The sequence below is a fragment of the Styela clava genome, chromosome 1 (genome assembly GCF_964204865.1).
Source record: "Styela clava chromosome 1, kaStyClav1.hap1.2, whole genome shotgun sequence".
NCBI classification, from domain to species: domain Eukaryota; kingdom Metazoa; phylum Chordata; class Ascidiacea; order Stolidobranchia; family Styelidae; genus Styela; species Styela clava.
In genome coordinates, this window is record NC_135250.1 from 21,900,886 (window position 1) to 21,920,894 (window position 20,009).

The 20,009-nt window shown below is 35.4% G+C and overlaps 1 protein-coding gene across 5 annotated transcripts in view; it reads left to right on the forward strand.

The window, feature by feature from the left end:
• LOC120348668 (uncharacterized) overlaps nucleotides 1–20,009 on the forward strand; it is a 49,838-nt gene that overhangs the window by 20,852 nt on the left and 8,977 nt on the right. The window contains exons 3-17 of one of the 5 annotated variants that reach the window (XM_039418866.2): nucleotides 6,394–6,693; nucleotides 8,762–8,896; nucleotides 11,100–11,221; nucleotides 11,777–11,866; nucleotides 12,116–12,304; nucleotides 12,395–12,583; nucleotides 13,421–13,597; nucleotides 15,424–15,906; nucleotides 17,553–17,594; nucleotides 18,388–18,424; nucleotides 18,878–18,919; nucleotides 19,164–19,315; nucleotides 19,417–19,518; nucleotides 19,698–19,778; nucleotides 19,860–19,925. In XM_039418866.2, coding sequence (XP_039274800.2) covers nucleotides 6,394–6,693; nucleotides 8,762–8,896; nucleotides 11,100–11,221; nucleotides 11,777–11,866; nucleotides 12,116–12,304; nucleotides 12,395–12,583; nucleotides 13,421–13,597; nucleotides 15,424–15,906; nucleotides 17,553–17,594; nucleotides 18,388–18,424; nucleotides 18,878–18,919; nucleotides 19,164–19,315; nucleotides 19,417–19,518; nucleotides 19,698–19,778; nucleotides 19,860–19,925 — 2,207 coding nt within the window. The remainder of the gene's footprint in view (nucleotides 1–6,393; nucleotides 6,694–8,761; nucleotides 8,897–11,099; nucleotides 11,222–11,776; nucleotides 11,867–12,115; nucleotides 12,305–12,394; nucleotides 12,584–13,420; nucleotides 13,598–15,423; nucleotides 15,907–17,552; nucleotides 17,595–18,387; nucleotides 18,425–18,877; nucleotides 18,920–19,163; nucleotides 19,316–19,416; nucleotides 19,519–19,697; nucleotides 19,779–19,859; nucleotides 19,926–20,009) is intronic. The other 4 variants (XM_039418869.2, XM_039418867.2, XM_039418868.2 and 1 more) reach the window with 4 other exon arrangements.

The following is a 20,009-nucleotide window of genomic DNA, read 5'->3' on the forward strand; positions in this document are numbered from 1 at the left end:
CCTAGCAGTATCTCTAGGCTGATTTTGTGCGTGTAGGATCGTTTTCTCACTTGTATAATTCGAATCTTATGTAATTCCCTATATGACCATATGACGCTTAAAGTCAAACCTATCTGCAAATATAACAAACACATTCCACTTTTGAAATCACCTTTAGGTTCAAGTGTTCATGTATATTTCGCCAATACGCTGTTTTAGCATTGCACGGTATGTGGATTTTAAGAGCTTAATTTCGAGAAAGGCCATTTGTATTAAACCACATTGTGTTTGCAATATATAGAGGAGATACTCTGTGGTTATTTATTGTGTTATTATATGAATCTAGTTTCTGGGTGGGTATTTTCTTTTTGTATGGTATATTTGGTTGGTTATATTATTAATCAGGTGCTCGAGCTTTTATTGCCGTTGAATAGCCTATGAAATTGCTTTTTAACCATCTTCCAAGTATGGAAGGATAAAGATGTATTTCAAAGATTTGTTGAAATCTTATTTTGACTGAAAGTCATCTAAATGAATTTCAGTCGGAATATAAATAATCTCCCAAAACAGTTCTTACGTTGCAATAACAATTTAATATATTTATGGACAAGCTTGGCCGCATTATGAACTCATTCTAATGAAAAATTCACTTCCAGTTCAGCGTTTTAACATAGTCGCAGTAAGATAATATACGACAACCAATCCAGACATATAACTTCCTGCGCTAAGGCTAAGGTATTTGAGTAGTCAGCTATTGAGAAGATACTTACCGTTTTTCCCATCACTTTAGTATATAGTTTTTTCACTCCAAAATGTATAACTAAAATTCTAATATATTTATTGATAACATTAGATCGTACTGTAACGGGTTATTAACTACGCTAACGTGATTTATACGAAAACATGTGGATATATTCCTATCAAGACTACAAAATTATAAATACGATATGTCCAAAAACGAGTTTCCATCATTCAGTTTTATACTCTTTATTTTATGTGTATTAAACAAAATCTGACCATTAGAAAGCATTTGATGACAAAGTCCGATAAATCGTATGTTTATAATATAATTCGTATACGAAATGAGGGAATCAGCTTTACGACCAGTTCTTGCTATTTCTGAAACACAATATACATTTGCATTCGTGAATTCAATACTCAAAATTATGTAAAAATAATCGATACGGCGTTTTTTTTTCAGCAAAATTACTAATAATAATGATACAGAAAAAAAATCACAGACGTATCATCGGGTTTCTAACAATAAGTAAGCTGTGGTGTCCCGAAAATAGCAAATCAATTTTGCGATTAAATTAGTCATGCGTCTATTGTTCCTCTGAGATTGTAACGTTATTTGAATTAATTTCCGTAAATCGTATTCTATAAAGGAGTGCCCATGTGTAATTTTAGTATAAAAAATTCAAAAATGAAGATTTTGATCGCTCAATTATCAACAAAATTCGTCGTCTTCGGCGACAAATTGTAAGTTTTACCAGATCGCCATTTTTGACTCCCCTCACGATGATTTTTGTCTTTAAAGAAAAGACTTAAATTGCTTTGGTATTTGGATAATGGTTACCATGCCTGTATCTCAGTCTGAATATTGATGAATACAGTGAGGTGTTGAATATAATGAGGTGTTAAATGGCCAAACTATACTTAATCTGAACTAAGTTGTACATAATAAGCAGACGATGGGTATTTTAATATTTGTGCAAGTGCAACATATCCAGATTTAGCGTGCCATTTTTCTTTTAGTTGATCTGGCGGAAGAAACTGATTTTTATTACGATTTTTCTGATTTCTCTTACGTTATTGGTTTCAAACTACTGATTTATTTAGAAATTGCGTTCATGTTGAAAAATTATTGTACAAGGATACATCGCACTATTGTCGTTTTGAGCCTTTTTTCGTAATTGTAAGAAGAATAAAGATCGCATTATATTGCCACCCATCTCCGTTTATAACTGTTTATTTACCCATTTAACGCTAAAGCGGTAAGCTTAGCTTAACCCAGGCCGTGATTTCGTGCGTTTGGTTTGCTTTTAGTTTGATACGAATATGAGAAGGTCGAATGAGCGATACTTATCGCGTTTTCCAAGAAGTTTAGATTTATTAAGATGGATATAGTATTTTATTAGTTCACTCGTCCGTGCTTGTATCATAGATAATGCACTCATTTAGGCGTGGGTTATTTATACTCCAAGCTTGACGAAGTAAAACAAAATACCGTTGTGATGGGAAATTTTTCAAATTGGCAGTAAAATGGCGTGCGCATGGGCTTAGCCGTGAAATCTAAATAAGTGTCTTCTCACGTAAGGTTAAAGGTTATGTCAGCGAGAATATCAATAAATAAACTAGCTTGAAGAGACACGCGAGCCTTACTCGCATATTCGGTATTTCGCAATAAATTTTATCCGATTATTTCTTAGATTTATTTTTATAATTGTGCTAGCGCGATGAACAACTTCGATATATTTGACTTTCGGACTTTCTTTTGAATAGCTAATTGCAATTTGTTTCTTCTTCTAGTGTCATAAACGTCCTTGTTAAGCTGGAATGCGCCAATTCAATTTAAGACTGTACTATATCGCTAATCGAATGTCACTTTCTGGTTCATTTACCGGCATTTTATTGTTCGGGGGGCAGTCTATATATTAAAAAACAGTACTATACTATGATCACATTTCTAGACTATCACTTAAACTTGTGTGGATAATGGTATTTTCATTCAAAATTATTGAATTAGAGACGATCCATTGCTCTTAAGTTTATCCAACCGTCGCACATCGATTTGTGCGTCACTTTATGTAACTGAAGTTACGTCAAATACTTTTAGCTGTACGCATTATTCGAGAATCTGCCATCTATATGCGCTAGCAAGAGTGGGGTTGCCAGATCCTAACCCATTTACTCATGCTGTACAATGTACATAAATCAGCACATAACTTTGCATATGTAGCTTTCAGTGGACTCGCTGGTATGAATCGTATTCGGTTCCATTACATTTGAACCCACGACGATTGCACCGGCATACTATTGCAACTCTGGAAATTTTTGTTGTTTTACGGATATTTGAACCCATACTAACCCTAACCCATGGGTTTTGTACCCGCATATAGATTGAACCCGCGAATATACACATGGGTTCAAATATACGTGGGTTCAAATGAACGGTCACCATCGTATTCATTTACTATACGTGACATTCTCACAGAGTAGTTTTCCATACAGAGTATAAATTCCATACAAACCACAAAAGCCTTAACCAGACATGGTTTGATAAATAAAAAACAAAACTTTTACCGCCGAACACGGTCGTGTATTATAGAGAACGTCGTTTTCTCAATCACGCGTCACTTATATTTACCTTAGTTAAACTCAAACTATGTGACGTCACAATCCATCTGTCAATCTTTCGTTAGGTTCCGCCCTTCGTTATTTAAGGAATGGGTGCGGCAGTCATGTTGTGGCATTATGTGTACTAATAATACTGAGTTCTATAAAGTGATGATATATTTTAATGAATAGTTGGGGTATTATGGAAAATAAACAAATGATCGGTAACTACTAGGTTGTTGAAATATGGAATGTTTAGAAAAATTTTTGATTAATCTAACCCATAATATATATATTTAAAAATGGCATCCTGATTCATATTCTCGTATCCGCTGCCATAAAGAAGATTTATGATTGGAAAACATAAGAGAGTGAAGTAAATTGCTATGAATTTTTAATATGATTACAAAGACTGCCATGATTTTATGCATCAAGTTGTATTTCCCTTCTATGATAAATACACTAGTATCTTAATTGTAAGCGTGTTTATCTTGTATATTTGTTTTACCTTGAGTTTTAAACGTAGTAGGCGTTTGAAACAAGCAAGATTAAACATGGAATGTAGGTGAATTGCTTAATTTTGGCTAGAGTCTGATGCACCTTTGCAGCGCCGAGGCTGCAACGTTAATTTAAGAGCTGGAATTGTAGCAGTATATTGTGTCGTAACTCGTAAAGTTATAGTTTTACAACGCGTGACGTGTTGCAGATTGTATATAGTAATTGTTCCCTTCATTCACAAATGTGTATTGTAATTGTTTTCATCACATTGTGCGGAGCACTGAGCAGCTTCCATGGAATCATTGCCTTTTCTAATTATTGCTTGCTATGCATGGCTCACTTGCATCATATATCATTGCACTTGCACTTATGTTTTTCGTTACTCCTATCCCAAACCACGTTATTGCCTGTTGGGCTCTTATCTTTTTCGCCCAATTTAGGAATCCAACAAATCATATGGGATCAAGCGTGGTTTGCTGTAAAAATTTCAACTTGAAACTCTGCTCCATTTTCCGACATCCTTTTTTGTCGAGTTTTATGCTAAATACCGGTAGATTAGACGTTCTTGTTCTTTCAAGCGTTTACAGTCTAGCTATAGATCTTTCATCCTGGCGGAACTTGAAACGGCTTGCAGCTTTAAAATTGTAATAAAAATCTGGTTAAATGTACAACTTTGGGTAACGGATCAAGTAGCATAGGGTCAATTTCCCCTTTGGAATGTGAATCCCTTGGATTTGACAACGTCCATTTTTAATCCTCAACGCGAGGGCAAAACTGTTTAAAAAATGAAATTTTCAGCAACCCAAGTTATAAGATTTAAATAGTTAATGTTTAATACATCTGATTGTTGAATATTTTCGTGATGCATCTTACTCCCCCTGTTTCGTGTTATATTCAATTACTAAATTTGAAATAAATTCCAGAATTACTACGCGGAAGAAAATAATATCATTTTGGGAGGGGTTTCTGCGCTAAGCTCGACAAGCGTGTAATGCATGTCGAACTTTTCTCCGTACATCGTTAAAAATGAAACGATTTTAAGATTTTCATCTCTATGTAGGTTGGAACACCTGCGACCCGTTGTTACCGACATTAATTAACTAACTCTTAAACTTGCGCCACTCAATTGTACATGCTTTGCCTAATCTATTTCAATATCGCTTCAAAAAGGGTTTCCTTTGAAAAAACGAAAATACCCCACGTTATGGGGACATTATTTGTAAAATGGCGATTATTAATACAAACAAACATAAAATTATGTGAAAAAGTTAAAATGTGTGTAGGGGGAGAATATCGATTTCTAACCATTTGTTGAATTAATGTGTTAACGAAGATTCGGTTTTTCGTTCATTTTTTTTCTTTCCGAACAGCGTGTTGTCTATGGCCATTCTCGGTTTGGTCCCGTTTTATGATACTGGGGTGAATGTATTTTGTTTGTGTTCTGTGATCTCTAACACTCTCACTTTCGATTGTTGTTCTCTCACTCCACTCGAATTATACTACTAACTAACACACAAATAAACGTAAATCGTATCAATATTTTGTTCAAATTGTTGTTTTCGTTTTTAAGTTTTGTTTGATAATAAATTAAAATAAAAGAAAGATTGATTTTACACAATATATTTTGGAATGTTAATTATAATGAAATAAATCTTACTAAATTTATTTCATTTATTTTTCTTTTTCTCCACTCCTCACATTTACCCTACCATACCCTACACCCTATTTTGATTCGATTGATTCCCCGAAATTGTATCGATCCTTGTATCCCAATTTCTCTCACTTTTCCTCTTTCTCTCCTACTTTTTCCTACTAAACGCGTCCTTCTCTCTATTTATCTTTCTCTTTTTTCTCACGCTCGCTCTCTCTTTTTCTCTCGCTATCTCGATGTGATAACTAACGCATTCCTTTGCCATAAACCATAATATTGCAATGCAATATTATTATTATTATTAAATTGATAAATATTTTACTCCTGATTTCACGCTGGGACCAATATCTCGTACCAAATTCTGATATTGGTAATAATGACACGCTTACTTCGATTTCTTCGGCATGGTGATTCTAATGGGTGGTTTGTTGGTTTGCAATTTATTTTACCCATGAAACTTTGTACGCATATGGCTACGTGGAATACACAATTATTGTATCAAATTATGGCAAATTGGCGATAAAATTACGCATATTGCGTAAACGTGTATGCATATATGGATAAACAACAAAAAATAACTCTTCTCCTATTTTCATGAAACTGTATTCTGTAACAATATCGCTTCATTCAATCCGGGATATTTTGGTGGTGTCGAATGAGACACGCGGTGTTTTACTCTGATCATTAATATGCTTCAATGCTACCGTTCTTATTATACCTGCATTTGCTTTATTGGCCATTTCATATGAACACTGCTTTATCGTAAAATCGATTAATCACTTTATCATTGCTAAAATGCATTTGCTGGCGGGGTTTATCACTGCTATTTTAATATCACGCGACTATCCTCTTGCTTGGCTGTCACCAATCCCTTCACTTTTTCTTCAAAATTGCTTCTTGACCTCTGAACCTCACGAATCCCACAGACCCCACAGCTGCCACAGAGGTACTCGACGTGGACCGCTCAACAAGCACACCCATAGCTGCGCCTTCTGCTCATACCTTCGTTGAGTGTGATATTGAACATTGTCTGTTTGAATACAAGCGACAAGTTTCCTCAATTCGGGGTGTTGAATTCGACGCTTTTCAAAGATGCCGTGCACTCGCAATCATGGAAAAATGCATGTCAACGGAGACACCAAGTTTTTGTGCAGAGAGGGATGCACGATACATATTTGTCGAGTCGAAGCGTTTAGAATCTGTGACAGTTTTTGATTGCAAGCCAGGTATTAAAGTAAAAGTTTGTAAAATCTAGCCATGCTTTTATGATTATCGAAGAGTGCTGAGTTTGTATTTTTATATATTACAAGATAATTCTTCGCTTCATTTTATTTTCTTTTTTTTCTTTCTGTGATATCATGAACATCATGATACGTAACCTTAAAATATTTGTAATACTACCGACTGATATGGTAATTTTTTATAAGAAAGCACAAAACTTCCATTCACAGCATTTTTGAAGGATAAGATCGATATACGTGGAGTGAGAGTTATCAGCGATATAGTTATAAGAAGCTTAGTGTCCCCATGCGGCCAAATCATTTCTTGGTATAAACCAACTATATGTGTGCTGCATTTTCACTGCATGAGAAAAGAGAAAGAGGAAAAATGCTATCGTTGGCCTGTATATTTTTATGTAGAAGACTAGAAATACCACTCATATCTTTTATACCCAACCAAAACAAACGTTTGTAACATTCCAATAAATCTTTCATACTTCGGATTTTTGGTTTAATAAGGCGTGAAATTAGAATAGAACATTCAGAATCCCATCTCATATAAGCTATCAAATCCATATTTCACTGCTCGAACGGAATGCAGACAAGCATTTTTGATATCACAAGATTAGTTCCAGTGTCGGTTCAATCACACAATTTCAACTTATTACTAACAAAAATACTGTTATATAAACTATTATTTTATGGTATTTCCACGAGATACTGAAACATATAGAAATAACCTTTCCAAAAAGTAAGCAAGATAGATATTTAGCAACCATAAAAATAAAATAGAAAAGATGGAACAAACACCATCACAAATACTCAAAATATATTATTATATTATGGCTGTCCTAGTTAATATATATATGGTATGTTGATGAATGAATTTGGCAAGTATTGTGACACCAATATTCTATAAACTTTGCTATTGTTTTGATTTGAAATTATTTATATTAGACGTTTTGAGCTAATTTTGTACAATGTTTGCCTAAATTTTGGCACATCAACGAGAAAGATTGAAAATTGCTTTTTGTGGATAGATTAAAAAAACGTTCCATTTATCGCGGTTTAGGTCTACCTCAATCGTAACGCTTCGCTTATTCCTGTACAAAGAATTGACGATTATGACATGTAATGCAAAAATTACAGCAAACCTACCTGCGTAAAGCAGTAATTGAGTTTAAAATTGGTTGGTTATAATCGCTTTACAAAATGGCTTAAGTCAATTATGTGAAATAGTATTGACAGAATTACTTTTTTGGATTTATTGCCAAATGCTAGACGATTTTACTCGGGTTACCTGAATCATAGCTAGCTAATCCAGTGAGTACAGGCTACCATTATGCGGTGTACTGACTCGCAGGTTTGGGGTGCTAATAGCCAGATAGGGTTTAACTTTAATAAAGGTTTTCGCAACAAAATTGTTCCCCCGAGACATTTTGGCGGTCGCCCGTGACAACGAAATTCCTTCACGTCCGCCTTGGTGCAGGCTTTTGCTAAAATATTTGTAATAATTTTCAAAGACATCGCGATATACAAAGCGTAGAGTAAGAGAAGTTACAACAATCGCTTCTTTCACTATCTGGGGTATTTTTCACGTTTCTGACAAATTTTGGATTACTGGGATATCAACGGTGTAATTTATCCGCTTCATTATTGCAACTTATTTGGCTAGGGGAGATGGCTATTTCGGCATTGAGTTGTTCCCGGTACAGATATCCGGAATTAAGATGTCGTGACTCGTGACCCTTGACCTTCAAGTTTTTCATAATTCTAACAGTTGAAGAAATGTTTTTTTTTTTAAAACATAATAAAAATGAGATTGATGATTTTTGATTGTTTTTTGCCAATTCTAGAAACTGAATTTTGTTGGTTGACGAAAAACGTCCGATCTCATAATGCTTGGCATAGTTTGTATTGAAAGGTTGGACGGAGTCTATTTATTAGATTACTGTCACAACTAAACGGAGCCAGCGCAACTTGCCTCGTAAACCATATACTAAAGTATACATTGTAATGTAACGAATGGCCTAATATACTTATTTCGCTCTATTCAATTTTTCTTTTATTTCAGTTGAAAGGTTGCCTACAGATGCCAGTGTTAATCTATTTGACGCCATGATCGGCGTTCCTTTACCGGAAAATATCAACTTCGTACGTGGCAAAGCGGACGCCCCAGCGTATGAAATATCCAAAGGAGGATCTACAGGTACAACCTTTTGATGTGAAAATGTTATGGAACTTATACAAGATTGCTACTCCCAATTAGATTCTATCTTCTATCAAGGTACGTCAGTCCCAGTTATCTGTTTTCCTAATTTCCGAGTATAGGTCCCAAAGGGGCTTGCATGATTTTCCAAATAGCTATCTCCCATAAATAAGTCCTACATCCTCGCCAAGTGATAATTAAATCATAGTGCTGCGGTCGTGGTTGCTTGCGGGTGTATACTTCATTAAAATATGTAGTGTTTTATTGAATTTTCGAGTGCCTTCTTTTACCTATTACTACTAAATATGGGCGTGTAATAAGGGGCGGGGCCATCTTCAGTTGGATTTACAATTTTATAAAATTTCATCGGGCATCTTAACTTTGCCGTAGTTTCATCGGGCGCCAATTTGGCGATAGAATAGATAAATTAGCTCTATTAGTGGCCGAATATAAACATGCTCAAACGACTTTGAAAAAGCCAATTATAGTTTTTGGCAACTGAAAAGGTGTGAAGGCTCCCAGGGGTCAAGTCTTTTCTAAGTCGAAGCCAACCTATTATCGCCAAAAATTAAAAAAAAAACTATATTTTTCGCAGTGGAGGGTGTATCTTTGATTATTTATTTATTTGTTTAGGATTATTTTGGCGTCAAAATTCAAACATTTTTGATTTGGCTGTTCTTATTTTTAAACGCTGTATTGAAATAGCTCCTCACAATGATGAGTGAGCCCGACAAACATTGTTCCACACTAAAAGAAATGTAATAAAAAATTACATAACAGCAGAAGAAAGTTCAAATTACGTAAAAACTTGTTCGTTTGCTCTGTTCAACGGCGTTTCGTCCGAATGCCGTGAATATTTATAAATAACCATCATAAAGAATATAAAAATTCAATACCGACTTTTATGCGGGAAACCAGTTTTTACTGATATTATATTTTATCTTACATTTTGTGAATTTTAATTTCGTCTTAAAATAAATTTGAATCCATGAAAACTAAAAACAATAAAACAGCGATGTATGTTTCCAGCAGCCTAGAGCGTTTTTCTCTGTTCTCATCAAAAACTCGTGGAATAAGCATCAAGTGTTTCCCTCTCCCATTTGCCAAACAAAGGCAAAATCATTTATGACTACATTCAAACCCTTCTCAAATTTGCGACTACGTAATGCATAATATTGTTATGACGCGTCCGATAATGTCAAGTTTCTGAGCCAAAACCTGCATAAATTATCTATAAACACGGCGTTTAGTTACAATATAACAATCCCGGAGATGCGCTATTTGTAATCTAGCGATTATCTCGGGAGAAATGGGTTACAGTCAAAGTAGACATAAGTGCCGTTTTTCCACTCAAGTTTAAGTAGCCTACCTAGTTGCTATTTTTGGATTAAGCAATGATCAGGCACGGAAAACTTATATTACTACGTGTCAGTACTTTTACTTTTGCCAGGGCGATAGAAACGGTGACATTACGTAGTCGGGTATGTACTTGAGAGCAAATTGCCTATTCCCTTTGAAGATTCCGCCCTGTTTTGATTGCACGAATTTCACAAAAACTTGAATTTCATGCTTTTGGGGTCATTTGCTCTGGCGTTAAATACAGAGGAGATGTGGTATATAGTTATTTTTAATGGCATAATATGTTATATTCTGTTTTGAAAAATCAAAAATATCAATTGTTTTTGGCAAACAAACAGAAAACAATACAAAGGTGTACTTAACCCAGACATAACAAGTTAAGATGCGATTACCGCTCCTTGAAGTACCTAAGACATTGTTGTTTCCTTCGTGTGATTTTCAATATTTCCAGCACAATTGCATTTGATATTCTTGTGCCATCAATCCGCCCGTATGTCTGGTAATTGAAAACAAGTCGCTGTCACATCTGGATGCAGAAAACAAAATAGTAACAAGAGAGCAATGCTCAAATATGTGTATTATTACGGTAAGGAGTGAGAGCTCCGAATTTGCTGAAAACAGGCTGACAAGCAATCTATCTGGTGGCGGTCGAGCAATATTCAGAAAAAAAAGTTCCTTTTAATTAATAATAAGCAGAATTTCGGGTGCAGTTTTCTTTCAAAACGTTGCTGATTAGGTAACCCCAATGGAATCAGACAAAAACAACGCACATTCGTTTATTTTTTTTTTTCTAAATAAATTGCTAAATAACAGTAAAGCTCTTCATATTTTGATATTTATTTAGGAAAAGCATCCAACCGGGTATTCGACGATGGATTTTTCGAGAAATTTTTATTGATCGAAGGAACTATTAAACTTAAAGCAGGCGCTGATGGATTTTTGTTTTCGATAACAGATCCCACCCAGGTACGTAGCAGTTATGTCAAATATTTTACTGAACATATGCTCAGTGCAACTTCGCAGACATAACCGCAAAAAAGGAGAGCTCATCATCTGATACCGAGACTGCCAGATTGTGACCCTTCTGCTACTTTGAGTAAAATTAATTTGATGGATTAATTTAGTCCAATATGGTGCCGCAGTTATTTCATACTACGTACTTATACGCTTGGGGCTCCGAACAAGGGACTGCATTTCCCACCAATACTTAGTAAGTAGCTATTATAGATAGGAAGATTTGTAATCTTCTTGGTTTGGTTTTGCCTATCCTATGTAATACACTCTGTGTGTGGGTGTAAAGAAATAAATATGCACACGGATCCAAGGGCGCAAAAAATAAAAAAAAGATAAGAAGATAAGACTCTTGACTTGCACTGGCTCAGAACAGGTATCTTCAGTCTTACTACATCATCCTTGCATTAAATGCATACGGTCCCGCCAGTGCGAAAACATAGAAGCAAGTGGTCTTGCAGTAACCCGGTATAATGCACCTTCTTATAATGTTTATTTTTAACGTTTCAGACCAAAGTACTTTTCGGATTGCAAATGTCTGATTATGTTTACCTTCATATGGTTGATCATAGCGACCAACCACACAGTTCCACGTTTAATGTGAGTATCTCAAAATATATTTCGCTATGTATGTGGGTTGATATAAACCTATGCTACTGAATGTTTCAATAGAATAAACTGATGGAAAGTCAAGTCAAGTACATTTTTTCCAACCAGTTGTTAAAAAAAATGAACACAGAACATACGAAAAAAAATGAAAAGTACAGTTTTACTGGGCAAGGGAAGTCGCAGGGAACCTCTCTACTCTTTAGTTAGTTTATTATCACAATTCACATTTGTTCTTTGCAGCGTATACCTGAAGGAAAATGGACAAAATTTGCGCTGACCATTACAGACGAGGAGGCTGTTTTGTACATAGACGATATATCCAAGTCCAGTACCTTGCGTCTTGGTGAGAATGATCTAAAAATACCTGATATACCAGACGATGCATTTGTTTTCTTGGCAAGCAGTGGCCCAGAGAGTGGTCAGTTTGAGGTAAAAGCGTTAGTTCTTATACAGATCGGTTTTATTATGACGTAGATTGATGACGTCATCCAAATATAATTTAATCTTTCTTATCTATAGGGAACGGTTGAGGGAATAACGCTGAGGTCTACTTCACGATTGATCAGCGGTTTGAGAAATTTCTTTGGGTCACCGGTTACAGTTGACCCTGATGATGACGAAGGAAGCGGAAGTGGAGACGATTCTGATGGCGATACAGAGAAAAGTAGTGAACGAGTACCTGATGGTTCCGACGACGAAGATAGTATGGTACGTTCAGTGTGTTTTTTATGCGATAGAGATTTTTCTGGATTAATTGACAAAAAAATTAGAAGCTTAGCATCAAATACTCCTAGAGTTAGTTTTTACGAAAATAAAAGATTTTACAATAATTTCATCATTGAGTGTTAAGAGATAAAATGGTTGGATACTTTTTGTTGTGTATTCGAATTGAAGTTGTAAATTTGGTATTGTCACTATAATTATTCTAATTCTGTTTTTAAATGTGTGTGTATTGATGTGTCTGTCCATAATGACGCTTAATCACTTGTTTTTTAAAGTAACTAACATTATTCATGGAATATTACCATAATTGCGGCCATGAGAAATTTATTTGTGAATTACAGACCAAATTATTCTTCAGCTTGAAAAGCATTGTGTGTGAAAGTGTGGTAGCTGACCGCTTAATGTGTTATATGTGCTAACTGCTGAACGTATCTGTGTGGCATCATTCGTCACACCTTCGATCCGTATGATGCCTAAGTAGTCTTGTTTTCCATTCCCCTCTCTGTAATGCATTTTAATTTCCCTGGTATCCTGAGGAAAATCATGGAGAGAGAAAATTAATTAGAGAAAAAAGAAAATTGAGAGAATTGAACAATGATTGTTTGTCTGACTCATTTGCTCTCATTATCACGCCTTTAATAGGTGTAAGGCAAACAAATTAAATTCTCCGATTGGCTTGTTGTGTAAACTTATATATTAGTGAGCCCAGTGAAAGCCACCCAGCCTAAATTACGTTGCCTTTATTACACAATTCACAAGCAAAGTCCTACTGCTTTTTATGTGCGCGAATCCGCCACTATCATGCTTTCATTAATCCATTAGAAAGACCTTGAGGACACAGAAGACTTTTTACCGGTGTATACCACACGTGTGCATATTAACGCCACAACTGCCTCCGAGGTAATTGTTACAGCGGCTTCACCCGCGGCTAACGCATCAGAGACGTTCACACCAGACCCTACCACCACTGCTATTACATCTACTGCCGCTGGTTTTGAGGTATTATTGCTGTAAACCGTATTTGGTTTCAGCGAATCGCGTGAATTCACATGACACACATTCTGTTCGACCGGGTCGTACCATTTATGGGGGACACATTTGTGCGAACAGCAAATATGATGTCGCGCAAATGGTTTTCCCACAAAAGGACTTCTCTCGTTTGTTCAATCTGCACACTTGTATTGAGTTTGGTGATCGAGTGTTTCACATACAGTTTTGTCCCTTTATTTTGCATGATCTGTTTTGTGTGAGAGAATTTTATTTTTTTACTTTTGTGTGGCATGTTTAGTACATTTATATATAATATATATATATATAACAGTTAAAAATGAACCGGAATTAGGTATAATTAGACAGGTATTGTGTGATCCTTACGCATAGCCAGGTAGGTGAATGTCATCGTAAGGATGGCAATTTCCGATATACAACAGCTAAATACCTTGATGTTTCTTTATGTGATTCGATTGATTTTTATGGAAATCGTGCATTTATAGGATCGCACTTTTGGTAAAATTTTTGTTGAACAAATTATCATAAATGTATTTTTACACAAAAAAATCGCTACAAAATATTCCTCTTTCAAAATCAATTTTTGCTTAGTTTACTGAACGGCGAATTTATATCTTGTGCTAGTTCCATTTTCTTTGAATGCCCTGATCAAATATAGGTCGAAAATCATCACAAAGCATGTTCCGTGTCGCAGATTTGTCAAACTAACCATTTTTGTTTCTTATGATTTTACACTTTCTTTCTACTAACATTATTACACACAAACATTACTAATTAAATACAGATTTTGCAATCATTTCAAATAGGTGATTGTGTATAGAACGTAGGTAGGGTAACCTCGATCAACCATGGTTAAATATGATATAAGTTCCATCAACAAATCGAGGTGGGTCAGATCTTCAATAACTCATTAGTAATGAATATCTTAGTTAGAGAATACCTGATAATATTCAAAGGTGTATGTTTCTAGCTTTATTGACGTCACAATGACTTATTTTCAAATACTTATTTCAATTATAACACTAAGTGTGTTTGAGACTTAAATAGTAAATTGTGTCGACTGTCGAGCCAAAAAATGTTAATTTTTGAAGATCACTCAGACATGATTAACACCTACTTTTTCCTAAAAATGGCAATACTGAAATAATTTCCCTCCTTAAAATGATAGACCTCAAAGTATAATAAAAGGTTTTCAGTCGATTATAGAAAGATTAAATAAAACGTTGCTTATTTGTCTAGGGATGTATTAGTCTTGCATGATTCGTTCCAATGTATCGTCGATATTAACTCTCCCTACTAGAAATTTGAGAAACACACCGTCTTAAGATGATGATATTTGTATGCGAAGCACAAACATTGTATTGTTTATACTTATTGTGTGTCGTGATTCATTGGTGTTTTACAGTGATTTTGTAACGAATAACCGTTGTGAAGACGTTTATTTGTATTTTGTGTTGTGGTGTACTGCAGTGTCTTGCTAACCTATTCCTAATTGTATTTATTGAATACATAGTATTTTTTAGTATACTTTGCATCAATTAGAGAGGCAAATTAATATATTTTATACCATAGTCTGTGACTAGTGGAGAATTCACTTCGTAAAAGTCTTAAATAAAAAAAAAAGGATTTGTACAACTTTGTTGTTCTCTCTCGTTTTTTTCCTAAATTTGTGACATAAGTTTGTCAGGAAAACAGTTTTTCAATATAATTTTCAATTTTTTACCTTTGATAAATGACCTGACATTCATCAAAATTCAACCTGTAATAGTTTTTTGTTCTTATTGTAATTCAATACTTTACTTAATGAATGTGAATAGGAAGGATCCGGGGAAGTTGAAACGAAAGAAACCAAACTTCCTACTTTGGAAGGCTCTGCAACGCATCATATGGTGACGACAACTAGTATTGAACCTACTACAGAAACAACCACCACTCCAAAACCTACTACAACCACAGCTACGACAACTACCACTCCCAAACCTACCACAACCACAGCAACGACCACGACAACTACCACTCCCGAACCTACCACAACGACAGCTACGACCACGACAACTCCCGAACCTACGACGACTACCACCACTACGACGACAACAACTACACCAGAACCCACCACAACCACAACCGAACCAGTTCCCATCACAACCACCAGTACTACCACTACCACGAAGGCTACCACCACTGAAGCTAGTGAACCAATACCGGAAGCAGAAGTTGTTATACCGGAAATACTTCCAGTAACAACATCTTTGCCAGTGACCTGGGAGGCACTTGAATCTGGAACAGACGAAGAATTCGTGGTATGGAAGCGCTTCTGCACCGCTCAGCTTGGCAAACGATTAGAATCAAAGTCATTTTAGTCGCCTACTGGTGGTCAACAAAACGAAAACATGTATTTGCATAATTAGTGTTGTCCAAAGTGTAAAATTTTGGTAAATGCTAAATGCTTTGGAAATTTCGTTTTTGTTGTATGACCAATATGGCGACAAAAATGTATTCTTTGTGATTACTGAGGCTATGCGCTTGTATTGGATGTATCGCTTGTAGAAAATACCAATGCTATCAACTACTTATATAGGGAGACATGACATCTACTAGTTAAATTATCTTACATAGGTGACTGATTGATGCGCTGCCGCATGCAAATGAATGACATAGCTTGAGCTGAATGCCTGCTGATGATTGGTGTTATGCTAATATATAAAAGGATGAATGGTTGTAAGGCTGCTGCTGATAAATTCGTACAAATTTTTTTATTGACGACCGAAACATCACTTTTGCATGGCTCTTTCTAATTTCTTCTACTATATATATACAGTATTCATGGGTTTGCCATTCTTATCATGCCATGTATTTTACAACAATAGATGTTACATACTTGCTAATTTGCCCATTTGTTGAGCCTACTCAAAAGATGCTATTTTATATTTTAACTTGAAGATATAAAACACTAAGTGATAAATTGTAATTCTTAAAACCTACTGATTCATAGATAGGCAAACGGGTGTAACACTAAGCAAAACTAAATAAGTTTGAAGTATGAGTAACTCGCAGGCTATGGTGTATCTTTATAAGTTCCCACAAATAACATCTTAAAAATTTGAATACATTTTTCTGAGATAAAGGTGGCTATTAAATTATTCCTGAATGCTTACCAAATTATTATGTGTCAGTACTCCATCTGCACAATTTTTCACTTATAAATACAAGTTTGAGTTTACGACTAAAGCTGTTCACTAGTTATATTCCAGATATTCGGCACTGTCGAAATTTATACTTACATGCTCATTGCGGCTTTGAACTGCTTTAAACGGTATCGTTATAAATTAGAAATAAAGGAGGCCCCATGGGACAGCCCTGCTGTATACCGAGATATGATTCGTCTCTCCAAGCACATTACATAAAAGCAACTGCAGTATTCGATCAACATGCTAGTTACTTGCTTCTTTTATATTAAATGCAAATAAGTTTTGGCATATGAAGGCATGCAAATTACTTATTAGTAGTACATTGCTATATATCGGCGATTCGCCATATTTTAGGTTAAACGCATGGAATATTTTGATTACGCTAGGAACTTTTATCATCATATTATCATGATATACAGATAAATTAACTATTCCTTTACGCGAGTCCAAAATTTGAGGAAAGATAGGTGTTTTACCGACCTTATTTGAGTGGAATGCCTCCGAGTTGATTAATAAATTAACAGTTCAAATTAGCTGGCAATTACTTTAACCTTAAGCAAGTTAGGAGTGAAAATTTGGCGAAATTTGTTTACATATCAATGATTAAAAAGTACATTAATTTCTTATCCCTACTTATAATATATGAGCTGAAATAATGATTAAGTCTACTGTAAATATAACATATAGTATTTTACGCGAGCAAATGGAATAGTGGAATAAATTTTAATATAAACTAAAATTTCTTTTAAATTTTATAGGTGCCAACGGAAGAGGAAGGAGAAGAGGTTTCTCCTGATGATGTAAGTTTGTAAAAATACTTTTGTTATTACTAAATCCCACCTATATCCATAATATAAAATTTGATACAATTCCAGCATGGTTGGTTCTACAACTAGAAAAACTACTCGCTTAGAATTCTTTCTGATTACGAATATGATTATATAAAATTGTACCATTTTGTAATTGTACTGTAATACTTAACAGATAGCGGTGTCTGGAAAATGTTGTGTCCCACTTTGTTACAAATGTCGCACTCATCCCAAACTTGGTACGCTCGTCCTACTTCTGCCATTGTTCTTATTTATGGTAGATTTAAACGGGGCAAATGGTCAAATTGAGCATATGAAGTTTGATTCATGCTATGTTCTGAGCGGGTTACAGCGTTTTCACTTAAAATAAAATTCATACAAATAGCGCAAGTGGGATACTCTATTTTTAAGACACCCTAGACCCCACGTTTTTACTTATCGATTTTAATCGGTAAGTATGTTTATAGGTATTTGTCTGTTTGTCTGTTAGATGCACGCGATATCTCACGAAAGCGAGATTGAATCTGCTCCAGATTTCGCATGTACATTCATCATATGTCGGACCAGAAACCTATTGATTTGGGATGAATTATGTCGTATAATTAGCGAGTTATTAATTAATTAGTGATGGGACACAAGGTGTCAGTATGGAGTAGGAGCGCTGTTTTGGGGGGTCCCTGACCGATATTCTCGTTTTTATCGTTATTCAATATTGTTGATTCGAATTACTCGTCTTATGTTATGATTAAATACAAAAATATGAAATTTTCTTCTTATCTTACAGAGTGTTACTGTGGTAAGAGGACCTCAAGGTCACAAAGGTAAACATATTAAATTTTTGTTTTGAATCATTATCGCTTACAAATTTTGTTATAAAATTCACTAAACTCGGTTTGAATGAGATTTTCTTATCGGGCATATTTCGAATTTTTAATTGTCTGGATTTTATTAAACGCAAAACGTGTGTCTTCCCTGTCTGTGCTGGCTGTCGCGTGTGTTTAGCGCTTAACATAATACATAATCATCGGCCCAGATTTTGAGGAAATTTTCCTGTAGGGTCGTATTTCAATGCCGAATTTGCTTCAATAATTTGCCTGGAATATATCAGGGTTGGTTGTTATAATTCGTTGCGCAAGATTGGCATTTCCGTTAAGATTAGAAATAAGGTGCTAAATTTGGAAATTTATTTATTAGTGATCGCGAATTTATTTGCATTCATTCTATTTGGTGTCGTAAAAATCTGAGATGACTAAAAATTTGATTTGTTCATTCAGGAGAAAAAGGAGAGAGAGGAATATCTCTAATGGGTATGAAAGGTAAATAAATATACATTCCTACTTTTTTTTAGTTTCCTACAAAAACCCTAGTTGGACCCGAAAATAGGTCGTCATTTAATCGATTAATTACCTCCAATAACCCATTTATTGCGGTCTCTAAGATACGCGGCTAAGGCGTTCTCTAGTGTCGTCGCATATCTGACAATTCAATCCACTGGATTGCATTTTATGAGATGAAAAATCTGGTGTTCGCGACTTCAAATTGATACGTTTTACTCTACAGGCGAACGAGGAGAACAAGGCATAGCTGGAATAGACGGTCGTCCTGGCATAGATGGAAAAGATGGTGAACCGGGCGTTGATGGAGCTCATGGCCTTCCTGGTGAAGACGGAGAGATTGGCTTAATGGGACCTGAAGGGGAAGCTGGTCCGAAGGTATGTAATATATCTAATTCATGTTAGGCATTCCGCCTAGAATGAACTCCAGGTTCATTTTTGATAATTTAATAATGGTCACACAACCTTTGCTGTTTCAGGGTGATGTAGGACCTAAAGGTGATCCAGGAGAATCGATTGTCGGACCACCGGGACCTCAAGGCGAAAAAGGAATGACTGGAGAAGCTGGAGAATCTATCGTGGTAAGAATAACGGCAATGTAACTCAAATTGTATTTACTTGATAATATAAACAAGCTAATTTTATAATTTACCATTGAATCAACCAGTGCATAATCATGTAGAGATATCTGCAATTAGTTTTTCATTGAAATTCCAATGGTTCTTTCTTGTTAAGACCTAAAATATTTCGATTTTCACAGGGACCACAAGGCGAGAAAGGTATGACAGGAGAACCAGGTCTAATGGGTCCACCTGGTCCACAAGGTATTCCCGGTGAGGAGGTAAGTCGTGATTGGTATTTTTAAATTTATTGTTACCAATTATCCTTTATTTAACTGTGCTTGTGTCTGTTCTTACTACAGGGCGAGGACGGCGAAGACGGCATTGGACTGCCGGGACCAAGGGGTCTACCAGGCCCTCCAGGAGAGGTGAAATATTTTTCTAATTTCTCTATGAATACAGAAATGGATTTGAACTAAAAATAAGTTTTTTTTAAGCAATTATGACCAGAA